This window comes from Chrysochloris asiatica, unplaced genomic scaffold (assembly GCF_000296735.1).
Source record: "Chrysochloris asiatica unplaced genomic scaffold, ChrAsi1.0 scaffold00027, whole genome shotgun sequence".
Classification (NCBI taxonomy): Eukaryota; Metazoa; Chordata; class Mammalia; order Afrosoricida; family Chrysochloridae; genus Chrysochloris; species Chrysochloris asiatica.
The window spans coordinates 20,411,380-20,432,481 of NW_006408545.1; the positions used below are offsets into that span (position 1 = coordinate 20,411,380).

At 39.0% G+C, this 21,102-nt stretch overlaps 1 protein-coding gene across 1 annotated transcript in view; it reads left to right on the forward strand.

Moving 5' to 3' along the window:
* The window catches only part of OSTM1 (osteopetrosis associated transmembrane protein 1), an 80,100-nt gene that overhangs the window by 51,023 nt on the left and 7,975 nt on the right, over window positions 1-21,102 (forward strand). Inside the window, exons 3-4 of the mRNA XM_006839952.1 lie at window positions 15,947-16,044; window positions 19,712-19,879. Of these exons, the coding sequence (XP_006840015.1) occupies window positions 15,947-16,044; window positions 19,712-19,879 (266 nt within the window). The remainder of the gene's footprint in view (window positions 1-15,946; window positions 16,045-19,711; window positions 19,880-21,102) is intronic.

The window sequence follows — 21,102 nt, forward strand, 5'->3', positions numbered from 1 at the left end:
TTCTGACGCATCAGCCCACAGCGCCACACCAGGACTCCATGTATGTGTGTGTGTATATGTATATATATATAATTTGGTTTTATTTGTGTATATTAGGGTAAAATAAAAAGTACTGTTATAAAATCATCATTGTTGTTTATCGTTAAGTGCCATCGAGTCGGTTTCAACTCACCAACCCTGTATCTTTACCAGTATTTTAAGTTCTCTTCACTTTCAGCAAGCAAGGTTTCTGAGTTCCTAAGGAGCAGTTAGTGGATTTGAACTTTTTTCCATTCTACTTGACTAGCTGTGAAGTAGACTGGGCACCTACTTGCTGCAATAAGTAAGTGATAAAAAGAAAGGCTGGGAACCCAACAGAAGGGAGACCACCATCCATGTGCCACTCCCATTCCTTTTCTCTTTATATTACGATGTCTTTGAATGATCATTAGTTTTGGTTGAAAATTAATTTTTGGAAAGACCAAAAAAAAGTTATAAGAACTCAGTAGTCTTACTCACATTACAAATAACAAGGACACTAGTTATTCCATATAGAGAATGTCTGCTCAGAAATAAAGGACATTAAGTATTTTCCTAAAACTAGGAAAGGTGTGCACCAGGGTTGTATTCTTTCACCATACTTATTCAATCTGTACGCTGAGCACATAATCCAAGAAGCTGGATTATATGAAGAAAAATGTGGTATCAGATTGGAGGAAGATACAACCTTGCTTGCTGAAAGTGAAAAGGACTTAAAATATTGACTGATGAAGATCAAAAACCACAGCCTTAGGTATGACTTGCACCTTAATGTAAAGAAAAATCATTACCACTGGACCAATAAACAATATTCGTATAAATGGAGAAAAGATTGAAGTTGTCAAAAACTCCATTTTGTTTGGATCCACACTCATGGAAACAGCAGTCAAGAAATCAAATGACCTATTGTATTAGGCAAATCTGCTGCACAAGACCTCTTTAAAGTGTTGGAGAACAAGGATATCAGTTTGAGAACTAAGTGCACCTGACCCAAGCCATGGTATTTTCAGTAAGCTTATATGCATGTGAAAGTTAGACAGTGAATAAGGAAGATCGTAGAAGAATTGCTGCATTTCAGTTATGGTGATGGAGGAATATACTGAAAGTACCATGGACTGCCAAAAGAACGAACAGATCTGTGTTGGAAAAAGTACAATCAGAGTGCTCCTTGGAAGCCAGAATGGCCAGACTTCATTTCTCATACTTTGGACATATTGCCAGGTGGGAGCAATACATGAAGGATATCATGTTTGGTAAAGTGGAGGGTTGGAGAAAAAGAAAAAAGACCCCCAACAAGATGGATTGGCACAGTGGCAGCAGCAGTGGTCTCAAATGTAGCAGCAACTGTGAGGTTGGCACAGGACCAAGCAGTGTTTTGTTACGTTGTGCATAGGTACTCTATGAGTTGGTAGTGTCTCAATAGAACCTAACAACAACAAGAAGTATTTTCTTGTGTCCAGAACTTTAAAACTGTATCTGAAGGGTATTGTAGATACAGAGAAAGCATTGTTACTGAGTATTTTCTTTGTGATCTTACCCATATGACATTTGAGTAATTAGAATGACCAGATTTGATGAGATCCTGGACCCTTTTATGTTAAAGTGTTTTAGCTCTTTGGTTAGTAGTATCCAATATGAGGACTTCTGGTGTGATGTGACAGGGTCAACACTTGACTGTGAGCAACAAGGATAGCAGTTCAAACCCATCAGCTGCGCCTCGGAAACCCTAACCAGGGTCGCTATGCATTGGAACCTACTCGACGGCACTTAAGAACAGGAATGCAATATGAAGTAGTACTGCAATAAGATGGACCCCATAAGTATCAGCCTAGGTATTTGTTCATATATAAAAGAGCTTCAAAAGTTAGCAGGAAAGTTTCCATTCTCTTTTAATTCCATTTTCCACAAACTTTTTGAAGCCGCTTGTATGGAAAGCTGTTATGTTCACCCTTCTGTGTACAAGTGACTTGGGTGATAATGTATGAGCATAATGATGTTATTGAATACTGTGTAACACTGATGTGCGTTTTGATTCATCAGAGGAAAATGAACTTTCTACTAGTACTAATTTCTTCTGTCTTAATTCTTGAAAGATCAGTAATAAAACAAAAAGATCAATTAACTAGTGCCCATCTTCCCAAAATTTTATCTGAATGGAAATGAACTAATCATTAGATTAAATTTTTCCATAGTTTATATTTAAAATGTCTTAGTTTTTATATTAAGCTTAATTATGTGTTGTTCAAGCACAAAGTCTCCCACATTACTATATTATCTGAGGTTTTTTACTGTTTTTTCAAAAAGTGGAGGTTGTCTGTGTTGTTTTCTGTAAAATTAGCTTTTGAAAAACAGCAGAAATCATTATATAAACTTTAATAGATTCTAGCTACTTAAAGATGCATAATTTCTGTTATGATAGTTAAGTAATTTTCTACATAAAGTCCTAACATGCATCTTTAGCACCTTTAAAAATGCCTCTTGAGCTGGTACCTGAGACCTTACTGAAAAAGAAGCTTTACTAAGCTGTCCTTGATGAGCTTCATTGATTGTCTGAAATGAGGAAAATTCATAATGACCACTTCACTGAGTGCTTATAGGAAGCTTTATTATTACTAATATTCCTTAGATTTTAATTTCTAATAGTATATAGTTTCTCACTGTTTATAACCTTATGCTCCCAATTCCTGCAAATGAATAAGAGAAGAATTTCATTGTAAATCCTTTCTTTTGAATCAGAAAGTCCCAGTTCTTTAATAATGAAGACACTTTTAACCTCATTATATAAATGAACTCTTTTGTGCTTTATAGTTCCATTGTTAATAATCATTGAAAAAAATTGTTGGTGTTGCATTAATGTTGTACTAAGCAAGATGGCCAGTCGATGTCAGCTTAATTTTGAAGTGATTTTAAGTGAAAAGGAATGGTTGTCAGTAAAATAAAGAGATTTGTTTATTTTGTCCTTCAGAGATGTTTCTCTATAGATTATAAAGATATTACTTGTTTTAATTTCCCTATAGATATAGAAAAAACTATGTTGTTTTTTTTTTCCCATAGTATTATTCTTTGTACTATTTTAGCAAGCAAAACAGAGTCACATTCCATCCAGTGCCATTGAGTAGATTCTGGTACATAGTGACCCTATAGGACAGAATGTAGGATAAGCACTTGACTGTAAGGTTGATTTGAACCACCTTATAGTGAATAAGGAAGACCATAGACGAATTGATACATTTGAGTTATGATATTGGAGAAGTTATGTAATGGACTTCCAGAAGAACAAGCAAATCTCTGTTGGAAGAAATACAACCAGAATGCTCCTTGGAAGCCAGGATGGTGAGACTTCGCCTTTTGTACTTTGGACAGTTATCAGGAGGAACCAGTCCCTGGAGAAGAACATCATGCTTGGAAAAGTGGAGGGTCGATGAAAAAGAAGAAAACCCCCAATGGGATGGATTGACACAATGGAAGCAGTAATGAACTCAAACATAACAGCAATTGTGTGGATGGCGCAGCACCCGGGTATGGTTTGTTGTGTTGTGCATAGGGTCATTATGAGTTGGAACCAACTCAACAGCACCCAACAGCAACAATAACAAATCTTTACAGGAGTAGACTGCCTCATCTGTCTCCCGAAGAACTACTTATGAGTTGAACATCTGACCTTTTGTAAACAGTCCAATGCTTGACCCACTGTCCATCTGGCTCACTAAATGCAAGGACATGTGTACCCACTTCATCCCTCTGTTGTACTTGTCAGCTGTTGTAACATCGCTTCTTATATCACGGGTGTACAATTGCCATGGATGAAATTTTACTCTTAATTTCCTGCATAACATCAAATGCAAGTGCTGCAAATCTTTTGGATTTTGTTAGCCTAATATACTAATGAACCCTGGTATAGCACTATAGGATGAGCACTGGATTGCTAACCACAAGGTTGGCACTTTAAACCCATTGATCGCTCTCAGAAACACTGTATAGTGAGTTGAAACTGATATAAACAATGATACAGTAATATTATGTGTATGTGTAAATGTGTTTATTTTCATTTATATCTACTGTTCCTCATTCATGGAAGGATTAATGACCATTTCATATGATGTTACTACAGCATTGAGTGGGGGGTTTATGTTATGAACACATATTTTTTTAAAAAGATGTAACTTTTTAAAAGTTGATGGGTTAAGTTGTGTTTTTTTTAAAGTACCATCAAGTTGGTTCTGACTAATAGTAATCCTGTATAGGATTTCTGAGGAGTGGCTGGTGGGTTTTAACAACAGACTTTGTGGTTAGCTGTCCAATGCTTATCCTACAGCACCACATCAGAACTCCATCATGGATTGAGGCAGCATTTGTAAATAGAAAGGAAAATGGTATAATTAAGAATATTTAACCATCTGGGAAGTTTATTTTGTATTCCAATGCCTTAGTAAGTATATTATTCTTGTTAAATTACTTTATTCCTCTGGCTTAGTTTCCTAATTTAAAAAGTGATCCCTCAGATTTTGAAGTGATAGGATGAACAGTATAATGGGTGTGTCCCTCCTGCAGAGACAGATTATAGAGTAGGCAAATATGGAGGGGGAAAAGACTCTAGGGACTGGTTCCCCAGCTGGGCCCATAGACACCAAGTGCAACAGGCTAAGTTCTGCACAAGGGGCTGCCTGGGAGGTGGGGCAGGGCTGAATTCTAGTAAAGCTTCTGGACACAGGAGTGCCTTCTTGTAATTTGCTCACCCAGAAGGGGGTATTTTTTTCTAATTTGCACAAAGGAGTCTTAATGTGCTCGTTGTTGCCCTGGTCACCATGTAGAGGTTTCTTTTTGGTTGCCAGCTCTGATCAGTTGGCAGTGACAGCCTGAATCCCTGTGGTGTAAGAAAGCAAGCATTGCTAATCTGTCTTGAAAGGGTAGTGGAAGGAGGAGTGGTGGCATGTGTTTGTTGACCCCAAGTCATGAACTTTAGTAGTTTCGAATGTAGATGGGAATGTTTTATTTATTTTGGAGTGTTTGAGGGTACAGCCTCAGGATTCAAACGGAGGAGCAGCTCCCGCTTTTCACTTACTACCTGTGTGACCTTGGTAACTTATTGAATTTCTCTAAACCTCTGTTTCCTTATTTATAAAATATAGATAATGATATTTCATAGATGTTTCATGTCCTAGAGTCACCTATTTAGTTGACCTCTTAACCATCTAATTCTATTTGCATTACCACCTTTCCCCTAGATTATTGCAGTAGCTTTCTTCCTTATCTCTCCAATCTTAGTTGAGAGAAATCATATTAGATGATCCTGGACTTCCGATAAGCCTGGAAGTAAAGCTATCATTGAAATCAGAAGAATAAGGTTGGGGACTAGAGAACAGAAAATAGTTGAAAAATCCCTTCTGGAGTAATTGGTAGCATATCTACAAGGATCAGAAAACAAGAATTGGAGTTGAGTCCCTTCATTATACTTTCAGAATTTTCTTTAATAATAATCCTGTAACCAGAACTGGAGTCCTGGTGTGGCGCTGTGGATTAATGCAGACTGCAAAGCCATTTGAACTGCAAGGTCGGTGGTTCAAGCTCGACAGCTGCTCCTTGGAAACCCTATACAGGGTCGCTATGGGTTGGAATCTACTCGACGGCACTTAACAACAAACAACACCAATAAAAATAACCAGAGCCAGGCTTCTTCACCATCTCTTCCCACAGATGTAGTTAATTTGATTCCTGTGTATTCCATCTGATAAGGTCCATGTATATAGTCTTCTTTTATGTTGTTTTAAAAAAGGATTTGCAAGTCATTGGTCTTACAAAATTCAATCATGTGATTGCCATTATCACCAAGGCTGTATTTTCAAATTACTGATTTTTCCACTTTGTTTCAGCTTTCAGATTCCATTTATTAGTAATTATCAATGCATCTTGATTACATGGTGATCAGTTCCATACTGAAGACGTTGGTAGAGTTCTTCAATTTCATCATCACTTCCTTTAGTGGTTTGTGCATATGTTTGAATAATAGTGGTATTAATTGGTCTTCCTTATAGCCATATGGGTATTATCCTATCACAGACATTACTACACTTTAATATGGATAATGCAGTACTTTTTTTTTCACATACAAATCTGCCTCCTGGCCACCATCTCTTAGTCCCTCACTTCCCATGAATCTAGAGTACTCAGCTGCTCCCCCTTTCCATGTCCCCATCTCTGCCTCCATCTCTGGTGTCACTGCTTCACTGGATAAGGTCCCACATTCTGCTTGTGCTCTTCTCCCTTGATCATCCTAGGGTCTTTTGTTTCTGGACTCTTAAGATTAACTGCTCCTCCATTTTTGTTAAAAAACTTCTACCTTTACAATTGTGACAGTCACAATTAGTCAGGATAACAATTACTCACTGTTGAATCATAAGAATCTTACCCCATCTCTTTTAACCAGCCCTATCTAGACAAGATGAAAACTATTCAGTGGGAACCCTTTTTTCCCCCCCACACTCTTAAATTAAACTCCCTCTTGAAACCTTGTAAGCCAGTCACTTCGTGCCTTCATCGCCCCCTCCTTTTAGGTAGCTAGTGTCTAAGTTGCCTGTCCCTCTATACTCTGTGTACAAAGGGGATAAAATTGATACTTGATGAGAAGTCTCCTTCCCTCTCTGTTGGTATTTAGAGTTACTACCTCCATGAATATAGGTCAAGATCACCAAATTGTAGCAATTTACCCTTATTTCCTTTATAAAAATTTATTTATTTTAATTCCTCTAGTCAAGTTCTGATTATCAAGCCATTGAGGCTAGGTCAAATGGGTACTGTGCAAATTTGGATGTCTTGTGCCTCTCCCCTCACTTCATATCAGCTGGATGCTTCACTCTTACCTCTAGCCTTCTGTGGCTATGTCTTTTTCCATAGGTTCAGGTGTCCCCAGGTCTCACCACACATTGGACCAGCAGCCCTTCATCTTCTCTCTCTCATCTCCAGGTCAATGGGAGTCAATGGACCATGGTTGAACTTGGCCCATTTCTTCATTGCTGCCTTTCCCCCTCTTCCACTCACCAGTAGCCCAACATGCTCGCCAGCAAGCTTACATGCCTGCTCATGTGTCCTTTTGAGTTTCAGTCTCAGAGGGGGGTTTGTCCTGAAGGAACTTGATTGCTTGCCTTCATGGCTTCCTGGTGAACAGCTTGCTTATTCTTGCAGTAGCCAGTCATACTGCCATTTTTGTTTTGGGTTTTTCCTGATTATTTGTTTTTGAAGATGCTGTTCCAGGCTGATCTGCTTGTCCTTTCTAGTGGGAATGTCCCATCTCAGAAGGTTCTGGATGGGACTCAGGATTCCACCTAAGGTCCTATACTCTGCAAAGGTTCCGCAAGAGGCTTGTTTCACTGGGCAAGTTCTAAAACCCCTTTTAAGTATTCCAATCAGTTATAGGCTAAAGACAGGCTTACAAGTTTTCTGTAATCATGTTTCCTGACATTCCTTTCTATCCCACTCAAGTGTCTATTTTACAATAGTAAGCAAGGGAAGCAAATATTCTTAAGACAGTCACACATCTTAGTATTATTTCCCCTCTTCAAACTATGCCTAGATTCCAGTATCACAGAGCCCTGTTGTTCCAAGGTTAAGCATGCATCACTATTTACTTCTGTCCCACTTAGGACCTGCAAACCTGTCTCAGTGTTCCCCTATCTACTTTGTTCTTCTACCTCCTCGCCTTTCTTATATTGCCCTCCCCAACACCTGAACTATGATGTGTCTGCCTTTACCCTGTGCTCTACTTTTGCCTCCCTCCACCTCCCCCAAAACTCCCTACCCCAACCCCACCATTGTGGTTACCTTATATTCCTTTAACTTTTCCCTCCATTTAAGACAGTCTCTTTTATCCTGTAATCTACCTGACCTTCCCACCACCTAGATCTCTTTTCCTCTGTGTTTACCTTCTTTCACATTGTAATTGTTTTGATCATAGACTGACCTCCCAGATCCTCTGAATTTGTTCTTACAGTTTTATTCTGTTCTTGACTCTTCCATTTGTTGATTGACTTCTGGGTGGTGCTTCCATGTACGTCAATCTCTGGTTGTTGTCTGTTCTTGTTGGTTCTCTGTCCACAGAACTCCGTTTAAGATATTTGTCTTCGCAGGATTGGCTTTGGAAAAATCCCTTAGCTCCTGTTTATCCTGGAATGTTTTGATTACATTATCCTATTAGAATGACAGCTTTGCTGGGTAGAGGATTCTTGGTTAGTAGTTTTTTTTTTTCTTTCAGGGTTTTATATATGTCTCCCCATTGCCTTCTTTCGTGCGTGGTTTCTGTTGAGAAATCTGAGCTTAATCTGATTTGCTTGCCTTTGTATGTTACATTTCTCTTTTCCCTAGCTGCTTTCAGGATTCTGTCCTTATATTTGATTTTAGAGAGCTTGATTATTTATGTCTTTCTTTTAGGGTCTGTCCTTCCTGGGGTTTCTTGAGCTTCTTGAATACTTATCTTTTCGCTTTTCAGGATGTTAGGGAAATTTTCTTCCAGAGGTTCTTCAACTATCTCTCCTGTGGACTTGTGTGATTCTTCCTGTTTTGGAATGTCGATAATTCTTAAGTTATTCTTCTTCATGTTGTCCAACATGAATCTTAGACCTTCTTCAGTTTTTTATCCTTTTTTTCTGTTTGTTCTTCTATCTTAGTGGTATTGATAGAGTTATATTCCAGCTCCCTAGTTCTAGCTTCCATCTCTTCAGTTCTACTCCTTTGCCCTTTCAGTGTTATTGTCCATTTCTGATGTACTATTATTAATCGTGTGGATCTCTTTCTGTAGGTTTTGAATTGTTTCCAATGCTGTATCTATCTTATTTGATTGTTCCTGTAGTGCTTTCTTTACTTCTTCCTTATTTTTCTCAACTCCATTGTAATGTGTTTTGATACATTTTATAGTCGTTGTTCTGAATTCCTTCTCAGGCATTTCCAAAGCCTGCCCTCCTTCCAGTATGGAGTGTAGGCCTACCTCCAGCTCATTTGTGTCAGTCACTTTATCTTGTTTCTGGACATGTGCTGATATGGTTATCTGTTTCTGTTTTTCGGGCATATTTGATGGTTAGTTGTGGCCTTGAAACTTAGATGGGTGTGTGGTTTTGTATTTTTTATGTTTTCTGATTGCCTCCAGGTATATGTGATGAGGAGATGGGCTTCCCTTTCACTGTTCTTCCTGAAAATTTTCAAGATGCCAATGTTGGTTGTTATGACATAACTCAGGATTTAATTTTCAGCCTGTTTCTTTTTTAGTCTGCCTGTCCTGCTCCACAACCCCATTCAGGCCTTTTCCCTAGTGATAAAACAGTTCAGGGCCAGCTGTGGTGGTTTTGCGCTGCCGTTTGGTTTTAAGTGGAAACTGTCCCTTTAAATTTTGAGGAGATCTGTGCGCATGCATAGTAGAACCCTCCAGGGGTAGGTTGTCCACTCTTACTCACTCAGGCACCCCCTCTAGTCACCAGAATGGAGGTACACAGACAGTGAGAGGCCAATAAACAGATACAAAAAAAAAATAATAATGTCCATACCTCTATCTCTGTGGTTCTATCAGCCATCCGTGGCTGCTCTGATCCTTCCCCTTTCCGGTCTCACCCAAGATGGTCACTCAGGGAGCAGCTGAGCACCTTGGATTAGAAAGCACTGGATTTCTTGCTTCGGCTACAAATTCCACTGGCTGTAAGCCTTCTAACTTTTTAAATATTCCTTTATAAGTGGTTCAGATTTCTGGCACCATCCCATGAGCCTGCTTGGCCCAGTATTCCATGTTGTTGCTAATGGAACTCCTCACTGCACTTCCACCGTTTTCCGCCATCTTGTTTGTTCTTTTCTGCAGTACTTTTTTTGATGATGAATGTAACACCTCTTCAATCTGACATTGCTGTTGTAGTAAGTTATCATATTGTCAGGTTGAAAATGGCCAATATCAGTCCGTTTCAGCTCACTAATGCTTACAATAAAGATCTTTATGTTTATGTGTTCCATTTAATTTTTAGCAGCTTACAGTTTTTCTAGATTCTTACTTCATACGTTCTGTGTTCTGATTATTAATGGACATTTGTAGCTATTTTTCTTCACTTTGAGGGGAAGAGTTCCCAAGAAAGGTGAATCACTGGAATGTGGAAATCATCTAACAATAGCACTAATATGTAAATAAAATTTTGCTGAAGACAATTCAAAAAACAATTGTAGCAGTACATCTTCAGAGGGCTGCCAGAAATTCAAGACAGAGTCAAAAGAGGATGTAGAATGAGGGAGATCATTGCTGACATCAGATGGATCTTGGCTTTAATTCAGAGAATACCAGAAAGATTATTTGTGCTTTATTAACTATGTAAAGACTTTTCAACTGTGTGGTTAATGCAAACTGAGGATAGCATAGCAAAGAATGGGTATTCCAGAACACTTAATTGTGCATATGAGAAAACTGTATTGAGACCAAGAGGCAGTCATTCATACAGAACATTCAAATACACACTGAATGGATTGGAATCAGAAAGGTGTGTGCCAGGGTTGGTTCCTTTCACCATACTTACTAAATCTGTATGTTTTGTAAATAATCTGAGAAGCTGGATTATATGAAGAAGAATGTGCATCAGCATTAGAGGAAGACTCATTAGTAGCCTGCAATATGCAGATCATACAATCTTTCTTGCTGTAAGCAAAGAGGATTTAAAATACTTACTGATGAAGATAAAAAACTACAGCCTTCAGTATGGGTTGTATCTCAGTGTAGAGGAAACAAAAATCCTCACAATGAGACTAATAAATAACATCATGGTAAATGGAGAAAAGATTGAAGTTGTCAAAGACTTCATTTTACTTTAATCCACAATCAACACTCATGGAAGAAACACTCAACAAATCAAACAATGTATTGCATTAAGCAAATGTGCTGCATGAGAGTTCTTTATTCAAAAGAAAGGATATCAGTTTGAGGACTAAGGTGACCCTGACCCAAGCCTTGGTATTTTCAATTGCCTCATATGAATGTGAAAGTTGAACAATGAATCAGACTGGAAAATAATTATCATATTGGAGAAGAATTTTAAAAGTACAGTGGACTGCCAGAAGAACAAACAAACATGTTTTGAAGAAGTGCAGCCAGAATTGTTCTTAGAAACCAGGATGGCGAGACTTCATCTCTCACACTTTTGACATGTTGTCAAGAGGGACCAGTCCCTGGAGAAAGCATCATGCTTGGTAAAGTGGAAGGTCAGTGAAAAAGAGGAAGATGCCCAATGAAATGTATTGACACAGAGGCATCAGCAATGGGCTCAAATGTAAAAAAACAGTTGTGAGGATGGCATTGGACTAGGCAGTATGTCGTTCCATTGTGCACAGGGTAGGAACTGACTTGACTGCACATAGCAACAATGAGTAACCAGAAATAGGAGCCCTGGTGGTATAGTGATTAAGCACCCAGCTGGAGATTAGTTCAAACTCACCAGTTGTTCCTTGAGAGACAAAACCTGGCAGTCAGTTCCAATAATGATTACCTCCTTGGAAACCCCATGGTGCAGCTCTACTCTTTCATAATGGGTTGTTGTGAGTCAGATCCACTCAGCAGCACACAACAACATCACAGCCAGAATTGGGAGTAGAGAAAATGTGAATGCTTTCAAGGGTTGAAAATGTGAGTATGCAGATGGTAAAGAGAATGTGATTAAAATGGCTGACTACAAGTTTTGGGATATAACAGGATGATTGAACCTAGATTGTAGCTGAGAATACAGGAAGAGGTCAAGATAAAGTGAGAATAAAAACCAGGTTCACTGGAGAACAGAGAGGGATGAATAACATGTGATTTATGCATACATCGGCAGAAAGATGAGGTTTTCTGCTCATGTAAAGATTCATAGCCTTGAAACCCTATGCAGGGTAGCGGGTTTCAGGGAGTCTGAACTGACTCCACCACACATATCTACCACCACCACCACTTCCTATGGTTATGTAGAAAACATGGAGAAGAAGTGAACTTGAACTTCAAGCATCAACATAAAAAGAATTAAAAAATATAAACATAGGAGTAGCAAGTTGCAGAGTAATGCCATTTACATAAGATTTTTAAAAATATGCATAACAGTTCTTTTCTTTCTAGACTTGGCTTTAAGCCTGTCAATATTTTAGGTATGAATCCTGGGTTCTCAACTCATGATATATTAGAAAGAACAAGGCTACCATTTGGTGCAAGAAGTTTCCCAGTTAAATGGAAGGGACAGAAAATTACTAAATGTTAGAAGAAAAATCAAAAAGCATATGAATTTTTTTTTTTTTAATTTAAGGTTTTTATTGTGGATTGAGTAAAAGTTTTCAAGGCAGATCATCAGTTTTACATTCAACAAATCATATACTTTGTTTCATTACAATGATTATGTTGTTGTTGTTATGTGCCGTGGAATCGATTCCTACTCATAGCGACCCTGTACAGGGTTTCTGAGGCTATAAATCTTTACAAGAGCACAAAGCCTCATCTTTCTCCCACGGAACAGCTGGTAGTTTCGAACTGCTGACCTTGTGGTTCACAGCCCAATTCATAACCACTACGCTACCAGAGCTCCTTACAATGATTATAATCCCCTCCAAAAAAGCATATGAATTTAGGGTAAACCATGATGGCACTTGACTGCTAATTGAAAGGTTAACAGTTCAAACCCTCCTGCCAGCTCCAGTGGAGACAGACGTGGCAATCTGCACCTGTAAAGATGACAGCTAGAAAGCCCTGTGGAGTAGTTGTCCTCTGCCACATGGGGTCATTGTGAGTAGAAGATTGACACGGGGGCTCCCAACAATGTTATGCCTATATAACATTCCAAGTACCACTATTTAGGCAGTATTTGATAGCTGATGTTTATAATAACCCTGAACTATCAAAAGTCAGTGTACATCCCTGACAGCAATAGATAGATGTAAGCACACCCATGTTTACTGCAGACTGTTCCCAAAAAGCAAAAAGATGGGAACAATAGAAATGCTCCCCAGTGGAATGAAAGGTAAACAAGCTATAGTATGTACATAAAGTGGAATACTACACATTGTTAAAGAATAATGAATCTATGAACCACCTCAACATGGGTAAACCTGGAGGACATTATGCAGAGTGAAATTAGCACATCACAAAAGGGCAAATATTGTATGAGACCGCTATTGTAAAAAGTCAAAGAAAGGTTTTCGCAACAAAGGAAATATTCTTTGATGGTTATCAGGGGTGGGAGGGGAAGTTACTTTCTCTGGGGTAGACACATGCTAACTTGGGTGAAGGGAAAGGTAATACACAATAAGAAGGGAGGTTGGCAAAAACATGGAGGCAGAGGATGATACTGGAAGGAGTGCAAAAGCTAAATGTAACAGAGGTTGATGTTGTTGTTTATACAATCCTGCAATAACGGTGGTGTGGTGCTGTAGGATCAGCACTGGACTTCAAACCACAAGGTCATCAGTTCAAATCTACCAGCTGCTCCGTGGAAACCCTATACAGGGTCACTGTGTGTCGGAACTTACTCGATGGCACTTAACAACAACAACACCGAGTAGATGCCGGAATAGACACAAGGCTGAGTGGGTATGGGAGGGAGATTGGGAGTATACCCATGAAGCTATATAGATTTGTCAGAGGATATTTGTACGTGTGTGTTTACCTCCACTGCAAGTATATCCATGAATGTGGTAGAGCATGTTGTTGTTAAGTGCCATCAAGTTGGTTCCAACTCATAGAGACCCTGCAGTAGGGTCTCCAGGGAGCTGCTGGTGGGCTTGAACTGGTGACCTTGCAGTTAGCAATCTAATGCTTTTTCTTTCTTTCTTTTTTTAATGTTTTATTGTGAATTATATGATAGTTTACATGGGAGAACTTTAGTTTTACATTCATTCCATCGTATATCATCTCACTGCCATGGTTCCAAGCCCCTCCATGCATCATCAACCACCCAAAGAGTATATCCCAGAAACCCGCCCCCTACACTTCCCCCTCCTCCCCCCAGTTTTCGGCCCACAGTCCCTTTCCCTCTCTGGGTCCAAAGTCCCCAGCCAATGCTTTTTCTACAGTGCCACACCAGGAGCAAAGTTGTGAAAATTTCATAGATATAAACAAACACCTTGAGGGGGAATGAGTTCATGAACCTGGGGGCTCAGGACCATAGTTTCAGTGGATACTAAAGACAATTGGTATAACATAGTCCACAAAGACGGTGTTCTACATCCTACTTTGGTGAGTAGTGATTGGGGTCTTAAAAGCTCATGAGCAACCATCTAAGGTACACATATTGGTCTCTCTCTGGAGGAAAATTGAAGACATATGGAAACTGTGAGCATCGCTATCCAGGACCATGAGACCAGAAGAACTAGATGGTACCTGGCTACCACTCCCAGCTGCTCTTGATAAGGGTCACATTGGAAGGTCCTGGATAGAGTGGGAAGAAAATGTGGAGCAAAACTCAAAATCATAAAAAAGACGAGGCTTATTGGTCTGATCGAGACTGGTGGAACCCCTAAAACTATGATCCTTAATTATCCTTCAGGTCTGAGAATGGCTCATTCTCATTGCTCAATTTTCAGCCAAGCAATAGGTTTATAAAGGGAGCAGTAGTAACACAGATGAGGTACACACACCTTTAAATAACTAGCCATTTGAGATCAAAAGGGCAGCATTTATCCAAGGACAAAGTTCACAATGGTTAGGAAAGAAGAAGGAATGGAAGCAGGAAAGACAGGGAGGAAGTGGGATAAGTGACATTACATTGAAGAGATTTCCATCAGTGACATGAAACCCAATGTGTATGAATTGTTGAATGGTGAACTGTTATGATCTGTGAATCTTCACCCAATTCACCATTTGTTGTTGTTGTTACGTGCCGTTGAGTCAGTTCCGACCCATAGCGACCCTGTATAGGGATTCTGAGGAGCAGCCGGTGAGCTTGAACTACTGACCTTGTGGTTCAAACTGACTTTGCAGTCCAGCGTATCGCATTAACACACAGCACCACACCAGGACTTCACAATAAGTTAAAAAAACAAAAATGTAAGAGAAGCAAGCCAGCAAAGGTGAGGGGAGATAGAGGTGAAGCTACATGGAGATCTGCTCCCAAAGAACCAAACAGACAAGAACCTTCCCCCAGAGTCAGCAGAGACGACAAGCTTTCCCTCAATTCAGACATCAGGCCTCCTGAACTATGAGAGAATCAATTTGGATTTGTTAGAACCAAGTAATTTTATTTGGCATATTACATTTATGAAAAGAGATTATTTTAAGATTTTTCTTATTATTATGACTTTAAAAAAAAAAAAGGAAAAAACTCCCAAACTTTTGGAAACTAAAAAGGTGTGATGGAGTCAGTTGTGTGTCCCACCCCCCACCCTCCCTTCGCACCCCCTCACCAAAGGTATATTGAAGTCCTAACCCCTGTACTTTAAGAAAGTGACCTGGTTTGGGGATATAGGATCTTTCTTTGAAGATGTTATCAGTTAAATAATTCCAGAGTAGCGTGGGTCCTAGGGGTGGTATCTGTATAAAACAGGAGAACAGATATGGAGAGAGGGTCACTCACACCCAGGGAGAAGTGACAGCATGGCATGATGGAGGCAGATAAATCCATAAGCACCAAAGCAACACCAAGGATTGTGGACAGCTACCAGAAATAGGACAGAGACATGGAACTCTTGAGAAGATTTCAACTGATACCCAGATTTGGACTTCCAGCCTCCAGAACTCTGAGACAGCACATTTCTGTTCTTTTAAGACACCCACTTTGTGATATTTCCTTCTGGCAGCACTAGCAAACCTAAGACAAGAGGAAGGCTTCATGTATTTAGAAAATTCTTGTAATAGAGTTGTTACTGTAGTATGACCCAGAAGAAGTTAGGTTGAGAGACAAATGACAGCATATATAATTGTTGCTTGAGATATATTAATATCCTTTTGTTTTGTTTTTGACAGATTGTTTAACAAACAACAGTCAAGAATTGTCAAACAGCACAGTGTATTTCCTCAGTCTTTTTAATCAGACCCTGACCTGCTTTGAGAATAACCTTCAGGTATTTTATATATGATACATGAAATTAAAATGTTGCCTATTTAAATGAGTACTAATAAATTGCAATTATTATAGCATTAATTGTTGATATGTATCTATACACATGATACAGAGGTCTTGGGTTTCTGCTCTTTGTTGTTGTTGTTGTTAAGTGCTGTCGAGTCAGTTCCAACTCATAACAATCCTGTATAGGGTTTCTGAGGAGTGGCTGGTGAGCCTGAACCACTAACCTTGTGGTTCAAACTGCCTTGCAGTCCAGTGCTTACTTTACAGCCCCACACCAGGACTCTACTTACTAGTCCTCAGGCAAGCAGTAACACTTCAGTTTTTTTATTTGTGAAGTCGGGAGAGTAGTATCTCCCATCCCTACATGCTAGTATCTTACAGTGAGGATACAATGACATCAGGAGAGTGAAAACATTAACCGAGGCACAGAATTGTTTAATTACAACAAATATGATCTTGATTTCAATTACACATACACAAAAATATTTTATTTTGCAATACAATATAATTTTGTCTGTCTGTAAGAAGCGTATTTGCCTCATTATTTTTAAAATACATTTTACTTACTGTTAAGGAGCTCTGGTAGCGTAGTGGTTACGAATCGGGCTGCGAACCTTAAGGTCAGCAGTTCGAAACTACCAGCCACTCCGTGGGAGAAAGATGAGGCTTTCTACTCCCATAAAGATTTACACCCTCGGAAACCTTGTACAGGGTCGCTATGGTCGGAACCGACTCGATGGCACTTAACAACAACAACAACAACAAAGGTACACTTTAATAAGCTAACTATGAGTATTGAATTATGGTATTAAAGGCAACTTTAAGAATCCTTTTCTTATCAATTTTTATTTTCTTCATCTCTTACTCATAAAGTTTACAGATGGTGGTAGGGGTTGGAATTGGAATGCTGATAAGATTGTAGTTTTGAAATGTACATAACAAGTAATTCCCACAAGTAGATTTAAGTATGTTTAAGATATAAGTATGTGTGATTTCTTCCTTAATGAATGTGACAAAACAGAATTATGAATTTCCCTGAAAAGAATATAAATTATTAGATGAACATTTCTTAAAATATGTTCCACAGGGTTTTGATAGATGGGCCATTGAAAAACCATTAAAAAAAAGGTTTACTGTCGTATTAAGTTTGGAAAATGCTGTACAGCAAGACAAGCAGTTTTCTTTGGAGGAAATTTTGTAGAAGTTGCACATGCCATTTATACTTAGTTTCATTGGGGTGGCAGGGTGGTCTGTACCCTGCTGGAGCTCAGAGAAGCTCTGTTATTTATCTAAGTGAAGGGACAATTTGGGATAGCAGAGAATTAGTAGGTTCTGCCACACCGGTGCAGTAACCCTGTTTACTTCTTCTCTTTTCCACACACGAGTTTTTAGAAGCAAATTAATAAATGCTCAAGGGCTGGGGTTGAGGAATTAAGCTCCACTCCCTGCAATGGGGAATATCCACTAGACTTATCTGAAAATCTTTTGTAAGGAGATGGGTCCCTTCCACATTTATTTATCAATTGTGCATATATATCAATATGGATTCATGGATATTTTATACTTTGGGTTCTTTATAATGAATTCTTTAAAGTTGTATCCTACTTGCTGATTTAATTCTTTTTCAGTTCATCTTTGAACCATTTTTTGCGTGCTTATTTGTTTTGGTTTGTGTTCATGGGACTAGTGATTGTTCGGTGTTCATTCTTAGGCTTCTTTTCCTTTCTTATGTTCAGTGTGTGGGCAGGATGGTATTACCAAGCTGTGAAGAAGACTAGAAATCTAAGACGTCTCTCCAGCTGGTATTTGGTTTTTGTAGCTTGGCCTTTGAAAGTTCCCTCAACAGGCAGTGTTTGGTCATTTATTCATCTAACAAATATTTATTGGACACCGATTATGTGCCAGACAGCGTTCTGGGCAGTGAAGATAGAGTGGTGAATAAGACAGATACGATTCTTAGGCTCCTGAACTTGCAAGGATGAAACTAATAACAAATAATTAAATAAGATGATTAAGAGTAATGAGTCCTGGGAGAGGGTAATGTACTACTTTAGATAGGGTGGGCCTCTCTGAGTAGGTGACTTTTGAGGTCGTAAAGTTTGAGACAGAGCCAGCTGTGGGAAGAGTGTTGCTGGCAGAAACAAGGCTAAGTCCCTTGAGATGAGAGTGAGCTTGGTATGTGCCAGCAATAAGAGGAAGGCCAGTTTGACTGTAGTGTAATGACCAAGTGTGGAATGGGGTCTGGTGAAACCAACCAAAACCAAACCAAACCCACTGGAACCTTTACAGGTGTGTCACCAGGTCTTTCCCTCCTGGAGTCACTGGGTGGGGGCTCAAACCACCAACCTTCTAGTTAGTAGCTGAGCACTTATCCATTGTGCCACCGGGATGCTCATTGTATGGCTGCGTCCCCATTTACTTGACCAGTCCCTACAGTGACTTAGAATTAGTTTGGTTCAGTATTTTACTGTTGCCATGGGTAGCTTTTTTCTCTCCTAGACTTGGAGTACTTGTATGAGTTTATCTGTCTGATATAGATCCCTAAATGTAGAATTGCTCTGTCAAAACGCATAAAGATTCTGTGTTCCATTTTTGATCAAACACATTTATTTACCTAAATGCACACTTGTTTTGTGGAAAACAGGCAACAGATCATTTCCAGTGACAAAACTACAGAGAGACTTAGTTGTTCTATCAAATAGAATAATATTGTCGGAACTCTATACTTTAACTTTCCCTTTTCTCTTTCATTCCAATGTTAATGTCACTTCTCTAGGCTGTAAGGTAAAACGTAAAGGAAATCGAAACCAAAAGTATGAACTGGCTGTTCAGCAGACTTGTTTTTAAAAAGACAATTGTCTTCTGGCAGTAAGAAGAGCCATTGATTAACTAGCCTAATATGTTATGTCTACTACCCTCATGTATTTATCTTTTTTTATTGACTCAAAGACCTGAATTATGAACCTTGGAGTAAGAGGAATAGCTAGAGATGTAATCTGGATGCTTTTCCCATTGAAAAAAGTGTTGTGTGCCTCAATAAGGCATACTTTGATGTTGTGGGAGAAAGATGAGGTTTCCCGCCCCTCATCTTTATATAAATAAAGATTTAAAGACTTGAAAACCCTAGGGAGCAGTTCTACTAAGACATATAAGCTTGTTATGAATTGATACTGACTCGAGGGCACTGATAGTGGATGGGTTGGTGTGGAAGTGAGCAGAAGGACAAACATGGTTTATTTATTTGGTGAGAGCAAAGGCTGTATCAGCGCAGATAGGCAAATGACAAGATTATTTAGGTAACAGTAATTCAACAGCACTTAACAACAATGTGCAGTAAGAACTAGTGGAATCCGAAGTTAACATTGGCTAGTGTGTTGGTTTTCAAAATTCAAGAGCATCTAGAAAGAAAGTGCCAGATAGTTTGTTATGTGCTTAATATACCTCAAGTCTGTCGTCCTTGGGACTTATAATCTAAGTAGAGATAGCTGTATTTTATAAGTGATGAAACTGAGAATCTGAGACTCAGAGTGATGTAGTAATTTGCCCAACATCACAGGTCAACCCTTTAATACATGTTGTTGACTGTCCTCTAGTAGTGTATGTGAAAGACATACTACATGTAATGTTTATTATGTGTATTATGTGTGCCTGTTTCTTTATAGGAAAGCTCACACAGTCTTCTGCAACCAAAAAATTACTCAGAAGTATGCAAAAACTGCCGTGAAGCATACAAAACTCTGAGTAGTCTCTACAATGAAATGCAAAAAAGTAAAGAAGCTGAGAATAAGGCGGATCCTAGGACACATTTATGCATTGATGTGGAAGATGCAGTAAGTACTTCTCTCCCCATATTATACATATTTTACAATGTTGTTGAAAGCGCTTCTGGTGTTATTATCCCTTTTAGAGGTGCATTTGGATCTACAGATGCCATCTATAACTTGGAATGACTAGTTATAAGATAATATAGTTTTAGAATATGCTGATGTTGCAAATTAAAGTAGAAATTAATTAGATACTCAGTAAATGAGTTTGATAAGGAGCTCTGTTAGTGTAGTGGTTACAAATCAGGCTGCAAACCTTAAGGTCAGCAGTTTGAAACTACCAGCTCTTCTGTGGGAGAAAGATGAGGCTTTCTTCTCCCATAAAGATTTACAGCCTCGGAAACCCTGTACAGGGTCGCTATGAGTTGGGACCGACTCCACGGCACGTCACAACAACAAGTGCATTTAATGACTTGGCACTCTTTGTTTTTTAAATTGGATAATGTGTACCATTTCCAGGGACATGGGAGTTAGTATATGTGTACATTTCAGTACATTTTAGTATTCACTGTTTGATTCAAAGTCTCTAGGTTTTGCTACAATATGTTTCTGAAACAGTTCCTCAGTCACTCCTTATTCCTTTACCATGTTTATTTCTTTATATTGGATACCTTCAAAAAGATAACAAGGGGCTTCAAAAAGTTTGTAGAAAATGGAATTATCTTAAAGTTAAAAAGATAGCTATAAATTTTAAATTATAATTCCATTTTTGTACGAACTTTTTGAAGCCCCTCGTTATTTATTTCTTTACCTATTTATGGACAGTTTTCCTTCACTAACATATAAGCCACATGAGGACAAAGACCCAGTCTCTTCTGTTCACTGTTCAACAATGCCTGGCATACAGTAGTCCATTATTAAATATAGTGATTAGATTGAATGGTCAAAAAAAGCCTTTTTCACTAAGACTCAGTGGGAGTACATGAGCAGACACGGGCTACCCAAAATGGGGGTCAGGGGCTACAAAGGCAAGAAGTGACTGGCTTACAAGCTTTCAAGAGGGAGTCTAGATCCAGAGGGCCTGGAGAAAGGTAGAATCTCTACTGAGTGGGATCCAATCTGTCTGGGCGGGGCTGATGAAAGGAGTTGGGGATAGCACTCATGTGGTACAATAATGAATAATTATTATCAGGAATGACTATGAGGTTTGGAAATGTAAAGGTAGAAATTTTGTAGCAAAAGGAGGGGAGTGGTTGACTTTGCAGTCTAGAAGCGGATGTCCCTGGGAC